Source organism: Myxine glutinosa, chromosome 10 (genome assembly GCF_964187855.1).
Source record: "Myxine glutinosa chromosome 10, kmMyxGlut1.1, whole genome shotgun sequence".
Taxonomy (NCBI): domain Eukaryota; kingdom Metazoa; phylum Chordata; class Myxini; order Myxiniformes; family Myxinidae; genus Myxine; species Myxine glutinosa.
In genome coordinates this window covers 135,952,905-135,977,597 of record NC_136270.1, presented here as the reverse complement: position 1 = coordinate 135,977,597, position 24,693 = coordinate 135,952,905, and the positions used below count along the sequence as shown (strand labels likewise).

General features: G+C 40.0%; 1 protein-coding gene across 8 annotated transcripts in view; it reads left to right on the top strand.

Moving 5' to 3' along the window:
• The window catches only part of RNF216 (ring finger protein 216), a 155,612-nt gene that overhangs the window by 49,181 nt on the left and 81,738 nt on the right, over positions 1–24,693 (top strand). For all 8 annotated transcript variants that reach the window (XR_013624829.1, XM_078786163.1, XM_068098412.2 and 5 more), the window contains one exon: positions 2,375–2,539. Coding sequence is in view for 7 of the 8 variants with exons in the window: in XM_078786163.1 (XP_078642289.1) it covers positions 2,375–2,539 (165 nt within the window). In the remaining variant the exon portion in view is untranslated. The remainder of the gene's footprint in view (positions 1–2,374; positions 2,540–24,693) is intronic.

Below are 24,693 nucleotides of genomic sequence, written 5' to 3'. Positions count from 1 at the left end.
TTTGAGAGAGATTTCGATTTTGTGAGAGATTTCGATTTAGTGAGAGATTTAGATTTAGTGAGAGATTTTGATTTAGTGAGAGATTTTGATTTAGTGAGAGATTTAGTTTTTGTGAGAGATTTTGATTTTGTGAGAGATTTAGTTTTTGTGAGAGATTTAGATTTAGTGAGAGATTTAGATTTAGTGAGAGATTTAGATTTAGTGAGAGATTTAGATTTAGTGAGAGATTTAGATTTAGTGAGAGATTTAGATTTAGTGAGAGATTTCGATTTTGTGAGAGATTTAGATTTTGTGAGAGATTTAGATTTTGTGAGAGATTTAGATTTTGTGAGATTTAGATTTAGTGAGAGATTTTGATTTAGTGAGAGATTTTGATTGTGAGAGATATCGATTTTGTTAGAGATTTTGATTTCGTGAGAGATTTTGATTTCGTGAGATTTAGATTTAGTGAGAGATTTTGATTTTGTGAGAGATTTCGATTAAGTGAGAGATTTCGATTAAGTGAGATGTTTAGATTGAGTGAGATGTTTAGATTTAGTGAGATGTTTAGACTTAGTGAGATGTTTAGATTTCGTGAGATGTTTAGATTTAGTGAGAGATTTCGATTTCGTGAGAGATTTCGATTGAGATGGGCTGGGCTGGTGATGTCATCGTTTTGAGTTTTTTAGACTGGCTGGTGATATGATCGTGGTGAGATGTTTAGACTGGCTGGTGATATGATAGTGGTGAGACGTTTAGACTGTCTGGTGATGTGATAATGGTGAGTTGTTTAGACTGGCTGGTGATATGATAGTGGTGAGACGTTTAGACTGTCTGGTGATGTGATAATGGTGAGTTGTTTAGACTGGCTGGTGATATGATAGCGGTGAGACGTTTAGACTGTCTGGTGATGTGATGTGATCGTGTTGAGTTGTTTAGACTGGCTGGTGATGTGATGGTGGTGAGTTGTTTGGACTGGCTGGGTTTTTTTGGGGGGGGGGGGGGGGTTTGTATACAAGATCGAGGCTCTTGAAGGTGCTAACATTATTCACACAAAAAGTCAAACCGACACTTAAAACATGGAATAAGGGGGGCGGTAGACAAGATGTGGAGAGAGGGGGAAGGACACAAACACAACATTTGAGGGCAGGGACATCGAGAGAACTGTGGGAGGGAGAGGGCTTGGGGGCAGGTGGGAGAGGTATAAAACACATGGACACTGCAAGGACTTCCAGGAAAGAAGTTGGAATTTCAAAAAAGTGGATCTGGGGTGAATTAGTGGGGGTAGAAAAGATCAAGGTTATGGATGGGGGAAGATAAGAGATGGTGGTGAACAGCTGTTTTAAAGACCTGGAGGGAGGAGTGGGATTGAAGAGAGTGGGGGTGTTTGTTCCAGAGGCGGGAGGAATGAAAGAGTGAAGGTGAGCAGAGAGTCTTGATTTTGGCAGTTTAACCATAAGAGGGTTGCAGGCAGATCTTGTGCGACCTGTTGGAATATTTGGGGGACAGAGCACAGATAGAGCTGGGGGAGCAAGGCCGGAGAGGAATCGGTAGAAGACAGAAAGACCACCAACCTGCCTGCGGTGAGTGAGTGAAAGGCCCTCGGAGTTAGCTTCATCACGGGAGATTCCAATGATTCTGAAAGCTTTGGTTTCAACAGCGTGAAGCCGAGCTAGGTGGTGATATGATAGTGGTGTGCTGTTTGGACTTGCTGGTGATGTGATCGTGGTAAGAGTTTGATCAATGCTTGTTGTTTTGAAAAGAAAAATTGCATGTGCCTATTCTGTGCCGGCACGTCATTACAACTAAGTGTCTTTGTCAAAAGGGTGGCATGTGACACCCTCTTGTGGCTATGAGATGTGGGTTCAAGCATCAGACTGTACGTGAGCTATCTTGGTAATAAAGTCTCAAACCAGCTCTTGTCTTCATGTCGTTGCAATAAATAGCCAGATGTGAAGTGGCCTCTGTTGCTTCATCTTCCTCCTCTCTAAATCTGAGAAGGGGAATATAGAAATAAACTACGGCAAACGAAAAGAAAGCTGCAATCGAAAATATATAAACGATATTTAGATTTTTGTTAAGTCCATAATAACATGGTCCGTCCATAACAACGTCTGTCTTTAAGTCCACAATTGCATGAACAAGTCCATATGTAACCACCACACAAAAAGGGACACCACCACTGTGTTTTACTAGGGGGAGGAGGGGGGGATTGTGATTTGTTCCTTTTAGCTCGAGTCCACCATCATCTACAAATTCCCATTGCCATTGTAAGAGACTTTCCATGAACCCTGTGCATGTCTCTGCCATCCATAGCCCCTTGTGTCGATCATGCCATGTTCAGTGCGTAAAAGTGTGACTGCTTGGAATTGGTATTTTGCCGTTTGTGTTACAGGAGGAGGAGTTGAATTATTTTGACTTGGCTGCACTTCCTGTGGTGGGGGAAGTGTTGTATTGGCATCAGGCTCGTGAGCTGCTCAAAAAGGATTTCCGCCGAGTTATGGTCGCTGATATTAGGCATCTTTTTCTGAATATTGGCCACTACGCCCTCACACGCAAGGTACAGTCGAGGTTGTTGTCCTGCTTCTGAACTTAAATATAAATAAATATATATATATATTATATACACATATATAAGAAAGTGTGGTTTGTCTGTCTGTTTGTGCGCAGTACTACGTCTACACCGTTGCACCTAGAATCGCCAAACTTTACACACGTTTGTCTTGCCCTGGAATAGACTGTGCCCAATTTTGAACTCTCTCGGCCCAAGGCCTCCATTATGACGTCATAATTCGATAATTCAACAAGTACAAAACTTCATCCGATCAAGGTGAAATTTCTTGAGCACCATGTTGGCATAAACTGGTGGAGAGAAAAAATAATGACGTCATCAGTCACATGGTTTGGCCACCATCTTGGAAAAACCAGAAAACTTTGCACCTCTATATCTCAGAAAGTTCTGAATAGAAAAAATTGAGACATGGCTCATTGTAAAGAACTCTCCATGGGGAATAAAATATGTTAATGATGTCATCGGTGCCTCCATTATGACGTCATAATTCGACAAGTACAAAACTTCATCTGATCAAGATGCCATTTATTGAGCATAATCTCGGAATAAATTAGTTTATAAAACAAATAATGATGATGTCATCGGTCACGTGAGTAGTGTATATATGTTGCTTCTGGGACACTCATTTTCCATTGACTTACATGTTAATTTTCCTCTTAACCTCATTGCCCATTAACACCTCTATTTCTCCCACCCTAATCTTTATGAACCTTTTGTCTATAGTACCTATCCCTGTTGTTGGGCTAGCGGCTAGGGTGCCGGCTTAGGATCCTAGGATCCTGGGTTCGAATCTCGGTCGATCGCCGAATTAATGCCAGGGGGGTTGACTCAGCCTGTCATCCTTCCGAGGTCGGCTAATTGAGTACCAGTTCACTGGTAATTCCTTGTTTGTCGTTGAAGGCGGCAAAAAGGGTTGGCGTCAGGAAGGGCATCCGGCCGTAAAACATTGCTTCAAAAAGGGGACCAAAAAAAACAACAACTACCACGGTCCCCGAAAAGGCCAACCCCCGCTTTGCGGGGAAAAATGGCCTCTAAACGGTGGTTTTATCCTTAATGTTGTTCATTAGACCACTCAAACACTACAAATATTTGTTTTCCCTTATAGACCTATAATCCTTCTTCTACATATCATCTGGCAGATTATCTTTGACCCACTCAAACATCGACCCATTCACTTACATGTTAATTTTCCTCTCACCTCTTTACGAACCTTTTAGCCTTTTGACACCTATCCTTAATGTTGTTCATTAGACCACTCAAACAATGGTTCCCCCTTGGTCTTATGGTACTCTTACTATCAATGATCCCAAGTAGACCACTCAAACATCGATCCTACAAATATTTGTTTATGCGTGGGAAATAATTTAATTCTCTTGCCACTCCCTTCACCATCTAATATATTAACAAAAAAGATGTTTGAGTTTGGTTCTTTATTAAGATATTTTAACTGAGCTAAGATAAAATGGGAAACCTCCCTCAATGTTCTTGTTTGAGCGCCTCCAGTGCCACATACCATTTTTAAATTAAAGTATATATTTTCCTGACAACCATCAAAGTTTTCCGTCCACTCAAAAATATTTCCATCTTTTTTACCCAATTCACCGGTATTTAAATTAATTCTCTTATTTGTTTTGTAAATTTTTTTACCAGTTGTCTTTTCAATTATACCTATTTGATATTTTTCACATTCGTTATGTTTACCATTTATATACCAAGGTTGATTACACCTCCACTGTTTAGTCTGGTTGGTACTTGGTTCTATCATTTATATAACAGTAAAAGGTGGCGGTAGCCCGTTAAAATCCCTAACCCCCCCACCCCCCTTTTTTTAACTTATTACTTATAACTTATATACTTATATAACCATAAGGTATACTATCAATTCCATTTTTCTAAAATAAACCTCTTATCATCAAAAGCCCCAATGCTTTCTTATTCACCTCTTCTGAATATAATTTATGTTTATAACTTCTTATTCCATTAATCTTTCTAAACTCTTCTTTCTTTGTTGTTAAACAGTTATAATAATCCTTAAAGTTTATTGTTTCTTTAATAACCTTTTTCCTTACACCTTTTAACTTCTTATCAGTCTTTTCAACGTTATTCACAATGTATTTATAAGCATAAGCCTTAGACCTCAATCCCACAAATTCACTCATGACATTTCCTCCTAATTCATCCTTAAACTTTCGAATCACCTTTTTATTTTTAGAAGAGAACAACTCTCTCTCTGGACTGTAATTACTAGTGTCATAGATATTAATGTCCTTTTTCATGTCTGAATAAACATCATCAGTATTAATTTGCAAAATAAAACTATCTGTATCCATATAAAGTAGATTAACATCATTTTGATATTTCTTCCCCAAGTTATTATAAAAGTAATCATACATTAATGACTTTGATAAATCAAGAATTGATGTTCCAATATAAATAGGTTTGTTCATTTCAATACTCTCTTTAATCAAATGGATCGCACAAAAGTCCTCATTAAAGACCTCAGCTCTAGTAAAACTCGGTCTATTAATTAATTTTGATGCTTGTTTCCAAGATGTTGATAGTCTGATATTTTGTCTTTTTCTCACATTTTCCATGGTCTTACCAAAGACCGCATTATTCATCAATTTATAAAAGTCTTTCTCAAAATCTGTTTTTGACTCTGTTCTTCTTTGTGTATTAAAATCAATGTACCCCTTTAACCAATGACTTTGATTGAACTTTAGAACCCTATGGATCTTCTCTACTCTTAGACCTTTTGATAAATATTGTCGCAAATTTATTTGGTGTAGAACATAATTTTTCTTGTTATATAATGTAGTAAGTAATTTTTCTGTTGAATCACCTATATTAAATGATTGTTGATAATCACTTAACCACTCCTTCTTTGGACTTTCCTTTTCACAAGCAAATGGGAGATCTTTGTGTAGGTTATGAAGTTCCTCTGGATATTTCAAATCGACCTCAAAATAATAACCAACCTTTGAATCATCCAATTCTTTTTGTGTAGAGATACATACATCTTGTAAAACCTTTTTGTAATCTTTTTCCTTTACCCATCTAAGTTTTCCATAAGGAAGAGCCTGAGACATTGCCCAGCCATACAGGTTGTTCACATCATAATACATCAAGTAGGAGCTCTCTACCGATGGATCATAATTTGGAATGTACTTGTTATTTGCTTTAGCATATCTCTTTGAACAGACTTGTGAAATTCCTCCTCTCTTTGCCTTTTCAATCATCAAAAGCATATCAACATCGGTTATCAAATCCAAAACTTGTTTTGTCATTTTCAACATCGCACACCAAGCCAATCCAGGAGCAGTGTAATAGTGAGCAGGATCCAATCCATATCCAGAATGACAGATTGTTCTGAAAGCCTGAAACACATCAGTCAACAAAAGCACATCAGTTTTGAGGTACAAATCGTGATACTCACCAAGATTCCTAATGTTATATTTTTTCCAAACATTTTGTGCGTGTACATAATCTTTATCAGATATATGACTATTATTTAATTTGTTATCGAAATTTTCTTTTAAAGGAAGTTGTGTTTCATTGAAACTCTCAAGAGTCCATATAGTCATAGGGGTAAATTCCCTTTTGTGTTAGTAAATCTTTATCTGAAAAATACTCTGAAAGACATGGAAACTCTTTAAGATTTTGAACCAAGTTAGCCAATGGACTTGCCATGAATTTAAATGTATCAATAAATCTGATATGAGTAATCGGAGATGTGTGAATTGTTTTTGTGAATGAAATGTATTTCTGATCCGTGTTTGGAATTGCTGAGATACTTCCAGAAGTCTTTGAGAGTTCCTTGATAAATAGATGTGTATCATAATGAGCGTTGTTATGAAGAAAAACAGGAATGAAAGAGGGGAGTTGATAATTAATATTACAACTTTGATGAGCCGGACCTCTATATTTACCAGTGAGATGACAATGATCTCTAACCTTTAGACCTTCACCAATTTTCTTCTCACAAATATGACAGGCAACCTTTGGCTGTCTAAATTCTCTTTTTTCTTTACTTGTTAAGGACATTGGTTTATTGGTTTCTCTCATTATCTTGGTTAATCAAACACAGTCTTTTTCTAGTCGTTTCACAAACTCCTCTGGGGTATTTGAGCCTCTATACATCTCTAACTTGTTATATTCATCACCAAGGGATGATTTGATATAATAACAAAAACCACAAGGAGTATGTTTTTGATATTTATTTGTGTATGATTCTTTTGGATCTGGAGAAGCAGTATCAATTTTTTCTAAAATACTTTCAAAATCAGCATATATAACAAATGGATGTTTTATTGTTTTCTTTTCATCTTTGAATGTGATCTTTGAGCCTTTTTTGGGCATGTTGATTACCGTTGATTTATGTTCACCACAATAATTTGAATGTTTATCTAATCTTTCTTGTGTATGGAAGAAGTTAAGACAACGCATACAAATATATATTTTATTTGTTCTTTTACATACTTGTGGTTTTATTAATTTTGTAATATCTTTGATGTATGTATAATGTGAATTTTCATCTGAATTAAAATATAGAAGATTAATATGAGTTTGTTTACAATTGTCAGAAAGCTTTAAAACCTGAATGTTGTTTGTTTCTGTTCGACCATAAACATTAACTGATAAATTATTCAACTTTTCAAATTTAGGAATATCATTTAAAGTCATCGGAAACTTTAGATCTTTCGTATTTAATGTATTCTCATATTTTTTATAATGAGATACTCTTTCATCATGAAAATGTGGAGGATGTAAGTGTGCTAGAATAGACCAGAGAAAACATTTATTGTCTTTATTTTTGATATTGATAACTGCTTTTCTATTTTTGATAACACTGGGTAAATCAATGTAAGAAGAAGCTTTTAGAGGATCTGATTTAAGAATATGAATGTCTATGTAAATAATTTTTCCTATATTGAATCCACTTCCTACGATTGAATTATCCACATCTTGCTCTTGTTTAATAAGTTCATCATAGACTCCTGATGTTTTAAAATCTTGATATGAAGATATAAAGTGTGGCTCAGTTCTCATGTATGGTGTATCTATAACTCCTTCGTCCTTTGTCATTTCTAATTTTACTCCCATATAAAATTTAAGTGGTTTCATTTCTTTTAGTGTTTTTTCAATCAACGTTTGAACAGCAGGTTTAACTATTTCTACAGCCTCAACTATGGACTGGTTCAGGAGGTTTGAAGTTAAAGACTCTTATTTTAATATGTCCTTTGAATGTGCCATCAGAGTTTTTAGTTGTGATAAAATTTGATAAATGTAGATTTGTTTTAAGATGTATTTCGAAGCCTTTCTTGAGGATATTTTTATTACAGGCAGAACAGTGTTTTGTTTCCTTCTGAATAGGAGATAGTAGGTGAAGTAGATTAAATGTGTGTTTGTTAGTTTTAAGGTGGCTTTTGTATTGTTTATATTCTTGTTCACAAATGTCGCAATACGTTGCTTTGATCATATTTATATAGCAAAATTATACTTAAAGTAAAACACCTTTTTAGAGGCTTTTTTAAAGATGAAACTGTGCTTAAAATAAAACACTTGTAGAAGAAAGTGCCTTTTTACAGGCTTTTTATATATGAAACTATACTTAAACTAAAACACTTTTTCACTCAGAATCATCTGAGTCATAACTATCACATGAATACTCAGAATCATACTCAGTCATCAATAAAGCTACTCTCATAACTATCATTTGAGCACAAACTATTAGCATCATAACTATCATCTGAGTTCAATGAAATACTATCATCGCCATGGTCCGAGTTCAATGAAATACTATCATTATCGTCCGAGTTCAATAAAATAGTAAAATCTTCACTGCTGTAATGACTCATATTTAATTAGCAGGAAAAATATTCCCATCAATATCTATATACTTTCTTTCATTAACAGATTCAATCTCTACATTTTTAATATCAAAAGTTATCTTTAAATAATCTCTAACTATCATAGAACGAAATGACATTTCACCAGAAATATTAACATCATTCATTTTACTTAGATCTACACCCTTTGGATTATTAAAGTAAATACTAATTTCTCCACGAGTATTGTTGATGGTCTTATCATTCTTTTTCAAAGTATCGCGATCGATCACTTTTTCAAGCTTTGAATAAATTGCCAGGCATAGAGGAGAAACTTTTGTTAGATTTACTTTAATGGATGTCTTTCCAGGTATAGTTAGAGCTCTTCCTTTAAATGAAATAGAGGGGCTCATGTTATTTTCCATAACTGGTTTTACCCAAAAATGTCCATATTTATCTTTGTTCAATTTAACATCTTTGACATATTTTTCTATATCTTCCACCGAAGTAGAGATTGATTGAAATTTGTCTTTTGTGCTTTGAAACATTGTATTTATTAACGAATAAACTTGCGTTTAGTTCAAGTAAAAATTTACCAAATAAATATGATAAGTTCTGAAGGATATTTAGAATTTCCAGACTCTCCATATGATCAATTAGAGAATTGTCCGGCTTGTGATAGAATAGGGCTTAATAATGAGGGTTCATACAAACAATGTATTGTTGCGAATATGGAATTTGGCCTCCATATCCGCTTGTAAATATTCCCCTATCTTCTCCGATACTCCCCAACTCTCCCCTTACCCCATTCCCTAGTCCCATTGTCTGTAAACAACACCCATTAGAGCCGATCTTCCCCTTCATTCCCCCATTAAATGTCGTGCCCAGGTCCCCCGCACCACACGTAGACAATTATAGGACATCTTGCTAGTTATTCTTAATCTATGTCAGTTAAGGACTTGTTTCCATTAATTATGACTCTTCGTTGCACCAGAATGTGATGATATGGCACCAGTAGGAGTTTAGGACCTTCCCATACCTCCCCGCATCTCTTCCCATCATCTCAAGCTCCAACAACAACCACAACAACAGCGGCTTTGCGTCCTCACTCCGGCTCGGTTGGCCGCCATTGAACATGTGCTCGACGGGGTTACCCAGAAGGGGGCTCCCTGTCGGCCCCTCGTCAAGGGCGGAGCCGGTAACCCCCGCACCCAATGAGAAGCCATGGGCCGATGCCATATGGGGCGGAGCTAACGAGCGAGGGCGTGACTCCCCGCCGGATATACGCGGCCCCGCGCCGGACGTGACGTGAGATGCGCCCCGAGCTTGGAAGGACAAGACGCCACCCTCCCGAGCGCTGAGCGACCTCCCCAGCTTGAGACCAAAGTCGCGACCCACAAGCGCTGTGATACCTTCACGCATCTCTGGACACCACCGTACGTGATCCTGCCCTGAGCACAGGTGCACCTGAGCCATCGACTGCCGCTTTCCTTGCCATCAAATCCCGTGTGAGTCAGCGTTGTCCCGTTTATCTGTGGTCTGTCTAGGGTTAATATAAGGTTGTGTCTAAGTGCCCACCTTCCTATGTTTCCCTCTTGTCCCTGTAATCTGACCTTTCCGTACGAATATAATCTCCTCCGGAGGTCTTGAGAACTGAACCCTTGGTGTCGTATTGTGTGATTGTAATCCAGCCGGGTGTCTTCTTTTTCTTATTGAGCCAGCATAGCGCGGCTCGTCAACGTCGAGTATAGTTCGGGCACAATCGGGTAACTTGTACGGATACGGCGGCCATCCCGCTCGGCCCACCATACCATCAAAGTCGTATCTGTAACAATTGGTGTCGGGAGTGAGATTCGAGGCCCGACCAAATTTTGGAAAAAAAAAAACGAATAGAGGAAAAAAAAAATTTGGTCAAAATTTGGAGCGGCCGAAATTTGTTTTGTTTTACGAAACTCGAATTTTGCAAGTCGCGCTATGGCGGATCAAGACGGCTGGGGTCCGGTAGGGGAGAGTGAAGCAGGGTCGGTCCAGGACCAAATTGAGACACGTGAGGAGAGCGAAACAGCGAGGGTAGCAGGCGCGCAAAATGGCGCCTCGCTGGTCACCGCGCCGGCGACCGTGACAGCGCCCCTGGTGGATCCGAACCTTTTCCTCCTGCAAATGGGGGCCCTTATGGACAGGCTAGAAGCCAAAATGGGACAAATGGGGAACCGGATGGATGCTCAGGGTGAGCGATTGGAGGGCCAAATGGGGGTAATAAGGGACGAAGCGAGGGCTCAGAGTGAGCAAATGGGGGTAATGAGGGACGAAGCGAGGGGTACCAGTGAGGGGTTAGACAATAATTTTGAGGAGTTAGACAAGAAATTTGGGAAGTTAGACAATAATTTTGAGGGGTTAGACAACGGGATAAAAGAAGTGAAAAATGGGTTAATGGGGGTAGAAAATAGAATGGCTGCCCAGGAGAATCAGATAGAGGGAGTGAAAAATGGGTTAGAGGGGTTAGAAAACAGTATGGAAGGCAAATTGAGGGACATGAGGGACCAAGCGGAAAGGGAAGTTAAACAAATGGAGCAGCAGATAGAGGGGGTCAGAATGGGGGTAGAAACCAAACTGGATGCTCACAGGGAGGAAATGGAGCAGATGAGGGTGGCATCTGGGCAGGAGATGCAAGTGATGGGAGAGGAGATCAGAAGAGGAGTGAGTGAGGAGGTCGGAGGAGTGCGCGAGGAGGTGAGGCACTGTAAGGAGCACATGGAGAAGGAGGTGAGAAAGGGGACTGTAAAGTTACAAGGGGGCATAGAGGACCTGACGCAGGAGGTGGAGCAGCTGACGGTGGGACAGACGGAGTTAGTGGAGCAGGTTCAAAGGAACACTGCGGTATTAGGAGGTTTAAAGGCGACACAAAAAGAAATTAAAAACGACTTGATAGCGACACAGAGGCAATGTCAGATGATACGTGAGGGACTGACAACGAGGTTGGACGAGGTGGTAGAGGTAATGGAGACGAAGGACCGGCAGGTAAGGACGCACATGGAAACGGTCAAGGTAGCCTTGGAGGACGAGCTTGAGGAGACGTACCGGGGAATAAAAGAGGTGAGGCACAAATTAGAAGAAGTGGAAGAAGGGGTGAGCGAAATTAAGAAGCGACGGAGAGGGGATAACAAAGAGATAAAAGAGGAGATAAAAGAATTGGTCCAAAGTCTGTGTTTGGATCGTGATGATGTGCTCATTAACCGGATGAGGGATTCGCAGGTGATGGAGGAGAAGCGAAGAGGAAGAGGACCCGGTGTAAGTGGTGACCAATATGGTCGTGCGTATGATGCGCCAGGGGATTTAAGGAGCTTGGGGGTCGAGATGGACCCGGGTGTTCGTGAGAGGCCGTTGGTGAAGTGTGCGACAGGTCTGGTGTGCGAAAAAGGAGGTGTGCGAGAAAATCCGACTCTGGGGTGTGTGAGGAAAAAGTGCGTGCCAAGGAGTGAGGGTGCTGGCGAGAGTGAGTCGGTCGTAGCGCGTGTGCGAGGGAGCACATGGAAGCGTGGTGTGGTGAGTGTTACAGAGGGTGTGACGGGAGAGTGTGCGCGAGAAAGGTGTGTGACGGACAGGTGCATGAGGAAAGAGTGCGCTGTCAGAAGTAAGGAAGAGTGTCCACCTGTGGTGAGTGTTACAGAGGGTGTAACGGGAGAGTGTGCGCGAGAAAGGTGTGTGACGGACAGGTGCATGAGGAAAGAGTGCGCTGTCAGAAGTAAGGAAGAGTGTCCACCTGTGGTGAGTGTTACAGAGGGTGTAACGGGAGAGTGTGCGCGAGAAAGGTGTGTGACGGACAGGTGCATGAGGAAAGAGTGCGCTGTCAAGAGTAAGGGTGAGTGCGCTGTCAGGAATGGAGGTGAAAGTAGTGAGAGTGACATGGAGCGTGAGTTAGTTGTGACAGGTGAGCGAGGATGTACACCTGGGATGGAAGGATGCACACCTGGAATGGTAGAGCGTGAGTGGGAATGCACGCTGGAGTTGGTAGTGAGGCACGTGGTTGGGTGTGCGAATGAGAGCACACCTGTGATTGTCACAGAGGAGGTGACAGAGGAGGGGGTGCGAAGCGGTGTATTGGTGAGGTGTGCGAGCAACGAATGTGTGCCAAAGTGTTCGGTGGTCAGGTGTGTGACCAAGGCTGTGAGTGGAATGGGTGTACCTGGGTGTGTAAGGAAAGGTACGAGGAGCATGGGCACGGCGGGATGTGTGAGCAAGGAACGGGCTTCGGGATGTAAGCATGCAGGTGAAGCATCGACATTAAACGGGGTAGAGTTTAGAACGACTTATAGCCGAATCGGGCCCTCGGTGCGTGCTGGGCCTCGCTTTGAACGTCCGTGCTCCACTAGGCGGAGCGGGCGGCCCGATAGAAAGAGTCGTCATGGCGACCACTTTTTGTTGAGGAATTCCGGCAGGTCGAGATCGGGACATTGGATGGCTCCGTGCCGAGAAGGTGCGTGGGATCTCGGGCCGGGTAAACCTCCTTCCCTGCACCGAAGGCAGGATGCAGCCAGCCACTGGCACAGAACAACCAGCATCCATTGCTTGGCTTTACGAAGCCGGGCTTTGGACAGGGATTGGCGCACCGAGAGGTATTAGTGAGTAGACTGGGTGATGAGGTTAGTGTTTTGGACCCAAAATTAGAGAAAAACAAAATTTGACGATTGGCAAGGGATTGGCAGTAGTGATTGGCAGATGATGGTTAGTGATTGGCAAATTTTTAATTTGTTGAAATTTGATGTGCGAAATTGGTAGTGAGAGACCCCCGATGTGGTGGGATGGCAAATCCACCATCCTTCCCATATGTGTGGGGCAAATGCGCAATAGCTTATGGGGTGTATGGCAGTGAAAACTAGCCCGGGGGGGTTAGGATATGGTGTGTAGGGATCTAGCGAGGATTGACATTAGGTGACGATAAGGTTAGTTAGTGACTGATACCTGTAGTGGGGACGCAGGTAGATTAGAGTGGATGATAATGACGAGGGAGCGCAATAGTTTAAAGGGACGACTGGGAAGCGCAAGTTTCAGAAGGGAGTAGTTAGCTGGGATGATGCCGTGTGTGTGAGGATGGAACAGGTGTGATTGCACAGGTGTGCAATTGGACAGGTGTGTGGAGCAGTGTATGAGTAGTGAGTGTGTGGATCAGCGCGAATGCGCTTGGGGAGAGAAGGGTGCAGGTGGCACCAGGTGTGAGAGCACAGGGTGCAAGTACAGGTGTGTGGAGAGAGTTGGAGTAAGTGGTATGGAGTGGTGTGCGTGGTGCGAAGGTGTGGATGGGGGAAGAGTGGACCCCTTTCACGAGTACCCGGGGCGGGTAGTGTAAGTGTTAGGTAGAGGGTACAGGAAAATTGTGGTTGGATATTGGCATTTGTGGTGCGGTTGCAGAATGGTGTTGTGAATGGGTGCATTAGTGTTGTGGAAATGGCTGGGCGTGTAGCCTGTTAGTGTGTGTAGTTGGTTGGGCACTCCACCACTGTGAGGATGTCGGCCAGGTGAGGCCGCAGGTGGGCTCTGGGAGCCGGTAGTTGTGAGTGGGTGCCTGAGGATCCCGGGTGTGGATCGGGCAGCCCAGTGCCAGAGAGGGCACCGAGTGGGGAGAGTGCCAGAGGGCCTTCCCCAGGTAGTTAGGTTAGGGCAAGGAGCAGGTAAGCTCGGAGGCAACTGCAGTGGTGGAGGTGTGCAGGTGGGTAGACCCACTGGGAGAGGTACACGCCACAGCCCAGAAATTGTGCGAGGGCACCGGGAGATGAATCGGGGGAGTGAGACCCCAAATTGAAGAGCACCACAGTTTGGCCAATGGGAATTGGTTTTTAGAACCCATAGTGTAAGAGGGCCAATGGTTTGGCCGGAGAGAGACCCCGGGTAGTGTAAAGTTGTTAAAGTCATTTAGGAAATAGTTAGGATTGAAGAACCTGTCGCACCATACGCAGCCACTTACCTGTGGTGATGATGATGACTCCACACCTGTGTTTTCTTTGTTTTGTGCAGGAAATGAGATTGCTGTGAGGATTTGTGAGACGCATCACGACGTGGATGAGACATTGGGGTGATTCCATCTCTCCCTCCCTAGGAGGGACTGATGATGAATTGGTGATGGCAAATTTTGATGTGCAGTTGGAGATGGCAAATTTTGATGAGAGTTGAAAATGGCAAATTTGATTGGTTAGGAGGGAGAGAAGACGAATTTGGTATATGGGAGGAACGGGGAAGACAGTAGGGATGTTTGTTGATTTGTAAAGTAGATGTTTATGAGTAGTGTTGTGTTGTGTGGATGCAGTAAGGGGTAAGGGAGGGGCCATGTAGGTTACCTGGTGGGGGGGGGCGTACGATAGGAACGTACCTGTCTCACCTGGTTCCCATGTGCCCCCAGTGTGCATCATCTTGTATTGCGTGCACTTTTGCGCCCTTACCACCTTACTCACTTGTTTCTTCTGTTGTCTCCCACCTCCGAGGATCTGGCTTTGGGGTAGAGAGAGAGGAGAGAGAGGTGCTGGCGACGCAGTTGTGGGCCTGCACTTTCGCTGTTCGCTGCCTGGATCGGTACACCATATGGACCGCAATGTTTGTGGCCACCCACAATGGACCGCAGTTCGTTTGCGGCCAAGCACCACCCGGGGATGGACCTATGGGTCAACGTGGCACCTATGCCATACAGGTGAACCACTAATAGTTAACACCACCAAGTGCACCACAAGAAGAGCAAGAGACACCTGCAGGGTTAGGGGTTGTCGCATTTATTTTTAATCATTGAACAATGGTGACTGCACCGATTGGTGGTGGGGTGGTGCTGTTGATGCTCGGGAAAGGGTGCTCTGCACGTTATTAAAGGCCGTCGGCCACAGAGCACTCGTGGGTTGGTGTATCGATGTTGGCAAGCGCGCTCTCTCTATGCATAACATCTGCATGTGTTCCTCCAAAAACAGGTCCTGGATCGTAGTGTAAATAGCAGCGTAGTCTTGTAAATAATGCTCCCTACCGGCTGTATGTTTAGTTTGAGGATTCTTTCCGGATTCGGTTATCCTGTGGGTGTGTTTCTGTGAGGAGAAGGGTGCAACGTCGCAGGGGGACATATTTACTCATTTGTGAATATCTGTAAAACTGTCGCACTCAGGGTAGAGTTAATAGTAGAGGGAACTACATTGCGTGCCACACTAAAGTAGGTAAAACTTTATCGGGTCGGGACGCCCCGAGGGTAGAGAAGGGTGCAATGTTGCGAATATGGAATTTGGCCTCCATATCCGCTTGTAAATATTCCCCTATCTTCTCCGATACTCCCCAACTCTCCCCTTACCCCATTCCCTAGTCCCATTGTCTGTAAACAACACCCATTAGAGCCGATCTTCCCCTTCATTCCCCCATTAAATGTCGTGCCCAGGTCCCCCGCACCACACGTAGACAATTATAGGACATCTTGCTAGTTATTCTTAATCTATGTCAGTTAAGGACTTGTTTCCATTAATTATGACTCTTCGTTGCACCAGAATGTGATGATATGGCACCAGTAGGAGTTTAGGACCTTCCCATACCTCCCCGCATCTCTTCCCATCATCTCAAGCTCCAACAACAACCACAACAACAGCGGCTTTGCGTCCTCACTCCGGCTCGGTTGGCCGCCATTGAACATGTGCTCGACGGGGTTACCCAGAAGGGGGCTCCCTGTCGGCCCCTCGTCAAGGGCGGAGCCGGTAACCCCCGCACCCAATGAGAAGCCATGGGCCGATGCCATATGGGGCGGAGCTAACGAGCGAGGGCGTGACTCCCCGCCGGATATACGCGGCCCCGCGCCGGACGTGACGTGAGATGCGCCCCGAGCTTGGAAGGACAAGACGCCACCCTCCCGAGCGCTGAGCGACCTCCCCAGCTTGAGACCAAAGTCGCGACCCACAAGCGCTGTGATACCTTCACGCATCTCTGGACACCACCGTACGTGATCCTGCCCTGAGCACAGGTGCACCTGAGCCATCGACTGCCGCTTTCCTTGCCATCAAATCCCGTGTGAGTCAGCGTTGTCCCGTTTATCTGTGGTCTGTCTAGGGTTAATATAAGGTTGTGTCTAAGTGCCCACCTTCCTATGTTTCCCTCTTGTCCCTGTAATCTGACCTTTCCGTACGAATATAATCTCCTCCGGAGGTCTTGAGAACTGAACCCTTGGTGTCGTATTGTGTGATTGTAATCCAGCCGGGTGTCTTCTTTTTCTTATTGAGCCAGCATAGCGCGGCTCGTCAACGTCGAGTATAGTTCGGGCACAATCGGGTAACTTGTACGGATACGGCGGCCATCCCGCTCGGCCCACCATACCATCAAAGTCGTATCTGTAACAGTATTTTCTGTGATTATCTTCTAATTAATGATAATAAAAAAAAATAAAAAATATATAACTCTTTTAAATTAGAACCAAAAATGAATTACTTTACAAGATTAATAAGAGAGATGAATGTTAAGTATTATGATGATAATACACCATTTCTTTCAAGGGAAGAGACTCTTTGTATTGAGGAAATGTATCAGGGTTTAATGATATTTATTATTCAAAATAATTTTAATGGAAATGTTAATACAAGATACTATATAAATAAAATAATGAATTATTTTGAAATTAAACCTGAACTCAGGATAAAATATAGAGTTTCTAAAATAGCTCAAAAAAAGTTAGATGACTTGTTTTCCAAATATATAAATGAATGATTTTTTACCCGTTTGGGAAAACAAGATAAAATTTAACAACCATAAAAATCTTCCAAATTCATTAAGATGTCTAATAGTTGGATCAAGCGGATGTGGAAAAACCTCTTTGCTTTTAAAGATGCTCCTTACCCCCAACTTTTTAGATTATGATAATTTAATAATTTTTACGAAGTCAAGTTTTCAACCCGAGTATCAACTACTATCACAAGGTTTTAATGCGGGTCTTAAAAAGGAAGACATTATCGGTTTATTTAAACTTCAAAACAAACTAAACTAGAACGGGCACTCGGTAGAGCGCATACCTTCGCCGCAGCTACTGTTCTGTACTTGGCATGGGAGTGTAGGGAACAGAACAACAAAAATACGATTTTGACCTTTTCGTGACCTTGACCTTGACCTTTGACCCGATTGCTCCCAAAATCTAATCAAATGTGTCCCGTATAATAACCAATCATCCCACCAAATTTCATGCAATTCGGTTGAATACTTTTTGAGTTATGCGAATAACATACACACACACACACAGACATACAAATAAATACACAGCGATCAAAACATAACCTTCCGCTTTTGCGAAGGTAATGATTACAACATTGAGGATATAATACAACTATTTTGTGATACACAGAAATCAAAATCAAAACCCATAACTTGTATTCTCAGTGATAATACGGATGATATACCTTCACCTCAAGATTTAGATAAATCAAAAAAGAACCTCGTTATCTTTGATGATTGTGTTAATGAGAGAAACCAAACAGTAATGGATAGCTACTATACAAGAGGGAGACATTCTTCTTGTAATTGTATTTATCTTAGTCAGTCATATTTTCAACTCCCTCGACACTGAATAAGAAACAATGGCAATACTTTTATTTTATTTAAATTAAATTCAATAGATGTAAATAATTTTTGGAGAGATAATTGCTCTACGTTATGTAGTAAAAAAGAATTTGAAAATTATATGAAACACACGATTGAAAAATATAAATATATTGTTGTGAAACAAGATGAGATACTAACTGATATTTTACACACATAAATGACAACAATTATTATTAATCTTGTGGGTAAATCTGCTTCAGGAAATAACTTTCATAAATCTAAACTCTTGAATAGTAAAAATGAAAAGATTGCAAGTTTTTTTTAAAAACACCCGATGATTCGTTTTGTAGGTACTACAACCAGAGCAATGCGACCAGGAGAAGTAGAAGGGAAAGATTATTACTACATTTCAATGGAGGAACATATGCGATTGAGGAACAAAGGTCAAATATTTGAGGAGGTCTCTCTTGGTTCTACAAAATATTCACATTGTAAGAGTGAGTTAAATAAAGTAAAATCTAATGGTCTTGGGATTTTAGAAACTAATCCTGAAGGAATGAGATAAATTATTAAACATTTGCGTGGTGATGGAGTTAAGATTTTATCATTCGGTTTTGATATCGATGAGGAGACTCAACGCAAACGTATGAAAAGCAGAGATACAAGTATTAGTGAAGAAGAAATAACAACTCGTATTAATACCAATAAAGAATTTGATGAAATATTTAAAGAAAAGGATTTATTTCAACACATCTATCTATAATTCCAGTAATCTCTGTGTGTGTGTGTGTGTGTGTGTGTGTGTGTGTGTGTGTGTGTGTGTGTGTGTGTGTGTGTGTGTGTGTGTGTGTGTGTGTGTGTTTGTCTGTGACCGCTGTTTCTCGACAACCACGGGTCCGATCTAATTGAAACTTGCCAGATATATTGCTGGGGACCCGAGGATGTGCCTTTTCAAGGTTTGAAATTAATCGGACAAGTGGTTCCCAAGGTATGGTCACCGTACTCGCAAGCCGTTCGCTTTGGCTTTGCGAATGGACCAAACCATTTCATGTAAATAGAGGGGGGGGGGGGGGGTTCTGTGGTCGTTACTGCCACGTGGTTTCAAAGTTGCCAATGGACCAAACCATTTCATGTAAATAGAGGGGGGGGGGGTTCTGTGGTCGTTACTGCCACGTGGTTTCAAAGTTTTTTTTTGTTGTTGTTGTTTGCACGCATGTTTTTTTGCACGCACGTACGGGACCAAACCCGTATGGACCAAACCATTTAATGTAAATAGAGGGGGGGGGGGATATAATTTTAGATATATATATAGTACGGGCACGCCCTAGTTTACTATAATGACGAAGAAAAGGAAAATTTTCCCATTAACCTTTACAATTCATTAAATGATATTTTTCAATAAATAAATACAGAAGATGAATACCGAAGAAAGAGCAAGAAAGTTTAAAGAACATCAAGAGTTGGTTTCAAAAGTTGTAAAGCAACAGGAAGAGATAAAGAAGAAACGGAGACAAAAACTAACTGGTGAAGAAGCCTTTGAAAGAAAACAAGAGAAATTTTTTAAACCACTTTAAAAAACTCAACAAACGATTTCACCTACAGTTCCCATGGTAGAATTTACTCCAAAAAAACTTCAAATGCTCAAAGATTTTAGTCAAATGACAGAGCAAGAACTTGGAGAATTAGAATATGATGATGAAGGATTATTTCGGAAACTGGAGGAGGTAAATCAACCCCCTAATTATGTTGTGGAAGCTCTTCAAAACAATGAATATTCAGCGGATTCAAAAACCAGAGCTGGTCTCATTCCAACAGAAGAACCAGCACAGTTCTATCTTGTGAAAGAAAAGTTATTGATATTTAATGATAAATTGGTGTTCTTAAGTTCTGCTCAACCAAATGTTGAATTAACTCCAAGATTAATGTTTCTTCTAACAAACTCCGGATTCAGCGGTTCAAAATATTTTGATGAACCACTTGATATGGAAAGAGAGGAAGATAGGGTATATATTGATTTACTAAACTCACTTGATTATGGAGTTTCTGTTGCTGGTAAAAGGAAGAAGAATGAGAAGGAGAAACATTATTGATGCTTTAAGTAAGCTTGGTTCGGGTGTTAGTTTTCTTCCAAATGACCCACCACAATTAGTTAATAGGCTATTATTGTTGTTAGGTAGTAAGAAGGCTGGAAACAACAATTGTTTTAATGAATCCTCAGCCATTTTAGATCAGTTGATGAATATGAAAATAATTAATAAATGTCAATACAAAGATATTTTATTAGATATTAAATAAGATGAGAAGCACAATTATTAGTTTTAATTTCACAACGAGTGATTACACAGCTTCATTCCCTTACCCACTACAACTTGACCCCACAAAAGAATATGAGGCTTCTTTGTTGTCAATGGAGACTTACAATACCCTTTTTAATATCACAGAGAAAAACAACAAGTTTAGTTATAATCCAGGAAGTGGATATAAAACTATAACCGTTTCACCCGGAGCTTACGAGATTTCTCAAATATCTTCAGAAGTCTCTCGCCTTATGAAAGAAAAAGGTGATGAACCTAAAAATATTGTAATAGATATTCAAAAACACACTTCAAAATCAACTATTAAACTTAAAAATAATTATAAAGTTGATTTCACGATTGAAAATTCATTCAGAGAGCTATTGGGTTTCTCTTCAAAAAAGATTGAAACTAACGGGACGTTTTACAGTGATAATGTCATTCAAATATCCTCCGGTATAAATTCGGTATTAATTCATTGTGATTTGATTGATGGTGCTTATAACGATGGAATAAGAACAAATACAATATTTTCATTCAGCGCATACTCAACACCGATTGGTTATAAATTCAATATGGAACCAAAAAATCTTGTCGATTTACCTGTGTCAGGAAAAACCATATACAGAGTAAATTTTAGGATAACCGATCAAGATAATCGTATGATCTCCTTTAATGAAGAAATTATATCCATCAGAATTCACCTATGTGAAGTTTTTCAATAAATAAATAATGGTTATTGTGAGAAAACACGAGTTGGGAAAATAGAAAGTAATTACAGGGGATGGGATGTTCCTTTCACCATACTATAAGGGTGAAGGTATGTTTCTTGGTAGAGGATACTATAAACCAAAGAGACAACGGGGTGTGGGACATCAATTTAGAAATAAAGGAGATGGGATAATTGATACTCTAATGGGTATTGGTTCAACCATTCTTAAACATAAAGACCTAATTGGTTCAACTGCTTCTGCCGTGGGCTCAGTTGCGGGTGCTATAAAGAGTATAAAAGATGCTCAAAAGGAGTCTCATAAATTACAAGCAATCAAAGAAATAAAAAAAGGTAAAACTCAACTATCTTCACAAGAACGACAAAAAATCATTAAAATACTTGGGTCAGGGTTTCAACAATTTTAATGCTATATAAATACAAGTATGGAAGCGATTGATAGTATCTATGATTTGGATGATACGATTATCATTTCAAACTCCACTAAAAAGGAAGACTATTTTAAGGTAAATGCTATAACAGGAACAGACTGGAATTCAAACGGAACAAAAAGTTTTGAAATAAATAATCAACAAACTTACTTGAATATAGCTGATAGTTTCTTGCTGTGTAAATTTAAATTCACTAAGGCTGCGAATAATACTAATGCTACACTCGTAAATGATTTCTTCTGGAAAATGTTTGATAGTGTCCGCCTGCATATTGGAACACAAGAGGTTGAAGCGGTTGATTATGTCTCTGCTACATCTGAAATGATGAAATTTACACTATATTCGTTTAGTGATAGAATGGGTAAGGGAGCTGTTGAAGGTTTTATTCCTGATATGTCAACGGGAACAAATGCTGACCCTGGTTATAGTCAAAGGAAGGCAATGTATAATGATGAAACAACAGCAGAGAATAGTTTTACCGTAGCAGTACCTCTTAAAGGTATATTTGGATTTTGTGATTGTGATAAAGTTTTGTATGGGCTTAAAATTAGATTTCAACTACAAAGGAATGATAATGTAAATAGATTGCTTTTTGGGGCTCAAAATGCTTTTTGTGATAATAATAAATTTGTTATTAATGATTTGTGTTGGTATATTAGTGAATATACTCCTCATCTTAAAACGGAAGAGATGTTAAATAGAAGACAACTCAAAGATACCACTAAATGTATCATACCTTAAAAGAAGATGTCAACACGTTAAACTGGAACACACTACCTACACTTGGAATTTAGGTGTTCTTCAAGGAAAGCCACGATACCTATGGCTCATTTTTAAGAAACCAGATAGAGATGAAGGTACTGATAAGAATAATGCGCTGAGTGATAATGCTAAGGTTAAACAACTTCGGGTTTCTCTTGATGGCACATTTTATCCGCGAGATAGATTGGAAATTGATTGGGAAAAAAATGATTATGCGGAAGCCCACAAGTCTTACCAAAAGGTGTGTGAAAGCAACGGTAATAATGACCCTATTTTGGATATGGTTGCATTTCAAAAACTTTATACAATCTACGCAATTGACCTGAGTTCTCAAAAGGAAACTATAAAGTCTAATAGAGTGGATACTTCTCTATACATTGAAAGAGGAGAGAATGAAGAAGTTGATGCTTATTGTTTGCTTTTTGAGGAAACAGAATTACAGATTAATACAGATAATGGTGTAATGATTAATATCACATAGATTTTTTCTCATAAATAAATGAGTAGGAAATAATCGGTATATGTTAATCAAATCAATCTTAATAAATTAACATCTTGTATTCAAGAGGGAGGTTTTTTTATTCAAAATCAAAAGCCTTGTATTATTAATGTTAATACAATGCAAAGAAAAGGAGCAGTAAGAATTGATGTTTTACTCACAAGAGAGCAGGTAAAAACACTAAATGATGCTGGATCACTTTAAATTAAAATGACAAAACCTATGTTAAAGAAATATTCAATACAAGAGGGAGGATTTCTCCCGTTTCTAATTCCTTTATTTGCTGGTTTAAGTGCGGCGGGAGCATTGACTGGTGGTATTTCAGCAGCGGTAAAAACTGCTCACGAAAGGAAGGCACAACTAAAAGCTCAAAAAGAATTGGAAAGACATAACAAGGAGTTGGAGAAACAAATTAGTGGAAGTGGTGTAATTGTAGATTTTGCTCAAAAACTTGAAAGTCTACCTGATAAAGCTACATTGTTGGTTGGAGATATGCTTTCCTCTATCGCTCAAGCAGGTGTTAAACTAACTAAATGGGGTCATGGATTGTATCTTTCTCATAAATAAATGAATAAATGGTGTAAACAATTTGGAAAGAATACAACGTCAAATATAAAACTAGCTAAGTATTGTAAAAAACTAAAAATTGATCACGTGGTAATCTGTATGAGAGATGAATTAACAAAGTTGTCCAAGAATACAAAAAATATTATTATGAATTTAGACACACAGAATGGTTCTCATTGGGTTTGTATTCATAATAGTCAGGATAAATATTATTTTGATAGTTATGGTATGCCACCACCTGTTGAAGTGATGCAATTCTTACAGAATGGTGTTTATCAAACATTTCAAGTTCAAGAAATTAATTCTAAATGTTGTGGTCAATTATGTTTATATGTATTATTTCAACTCAGAATGTCTGAATACTGACCTGGTTATACTGGTTATACTGACCAGTATCCCTGGTGTTGGGCTAGCGGCTAGGGTGCCGGCTTAGGATCCTAGGATCCTGGGTTCGAATCCCGGTCAATCGCTGAATTAACGCCAGGGGGGGTTGACTCAGCCTGTCATCCTTCCGAGGTCGGCTAATTGAGTACCAGTTCACTGGTAATTCCCTGCTTGTCGTTAAAGGCGGCAAAAAGGGTTGGCGTCAGGAAGGGCATCCAGCCATAAAACATTGCTTCAAAAAGGGGACCGAAAAAAACAACAACAACCACAGTTCCTGAAAAAGGCCAACCCCCGCTTGCGGGGAAAAATGGCCTCTAAAGGTGGTATTATTTCAACTCAACAATAATGAAAATTTTTATGATATCATTTTTAATCTAATACAAATGACATGTTGGAAAAGATGGTTCTATCTTTGGAGAATCCTCTCAGGATATTGATTTATCAAATTATTATACAAAGGCACAGGCTGAACGACAAAAATATAGTATAAGTAAAAATATTAATATGAAGAATACTTATAAATTAATCAATTATCCAAACCCTACAGATGCGAATGACTTAATTAGATACAGTGATTTATCACAATATATATTTTGAAAGAAAACAGCACGTTTTGTTAAACAAGTAAAATTTACAACCACAACACCTGGTTATACTGACCATACACCTTTCCTCATTGAATTTAACTACCTGCTTACAATTGAATTTTATAAAGAAGGACATATAGTTAATATGCGAATTAATAAATGGGGGTATGATATGCCTGATTTTGGGTATAATTGGTATTTTTCAATAAACTTAGAAGACCTACATGATTTGAATCGGTCTCGTAAAGAAGAATATTATCCGCTTGGCGAGGATAAGGATTTATGTGGAAGTACAATTAGTAAACAACAAATACATGATTTTAAGAAAAGAAAAATCTATGATAGTATAGCGATGGTTAGCATGACAAAGAAGGAAGGTAATGAGATAAGGATAGAAAGCCGAGGAATACAAACCGATTTGGTAGTGGGAAGATGGGGTGGTATTACCTGTCATAATATTAATCTCACATATATTTCTGATACATAAATGGCAGGAAGAAGACTACAAGAGAATTATAATTTTTGTATT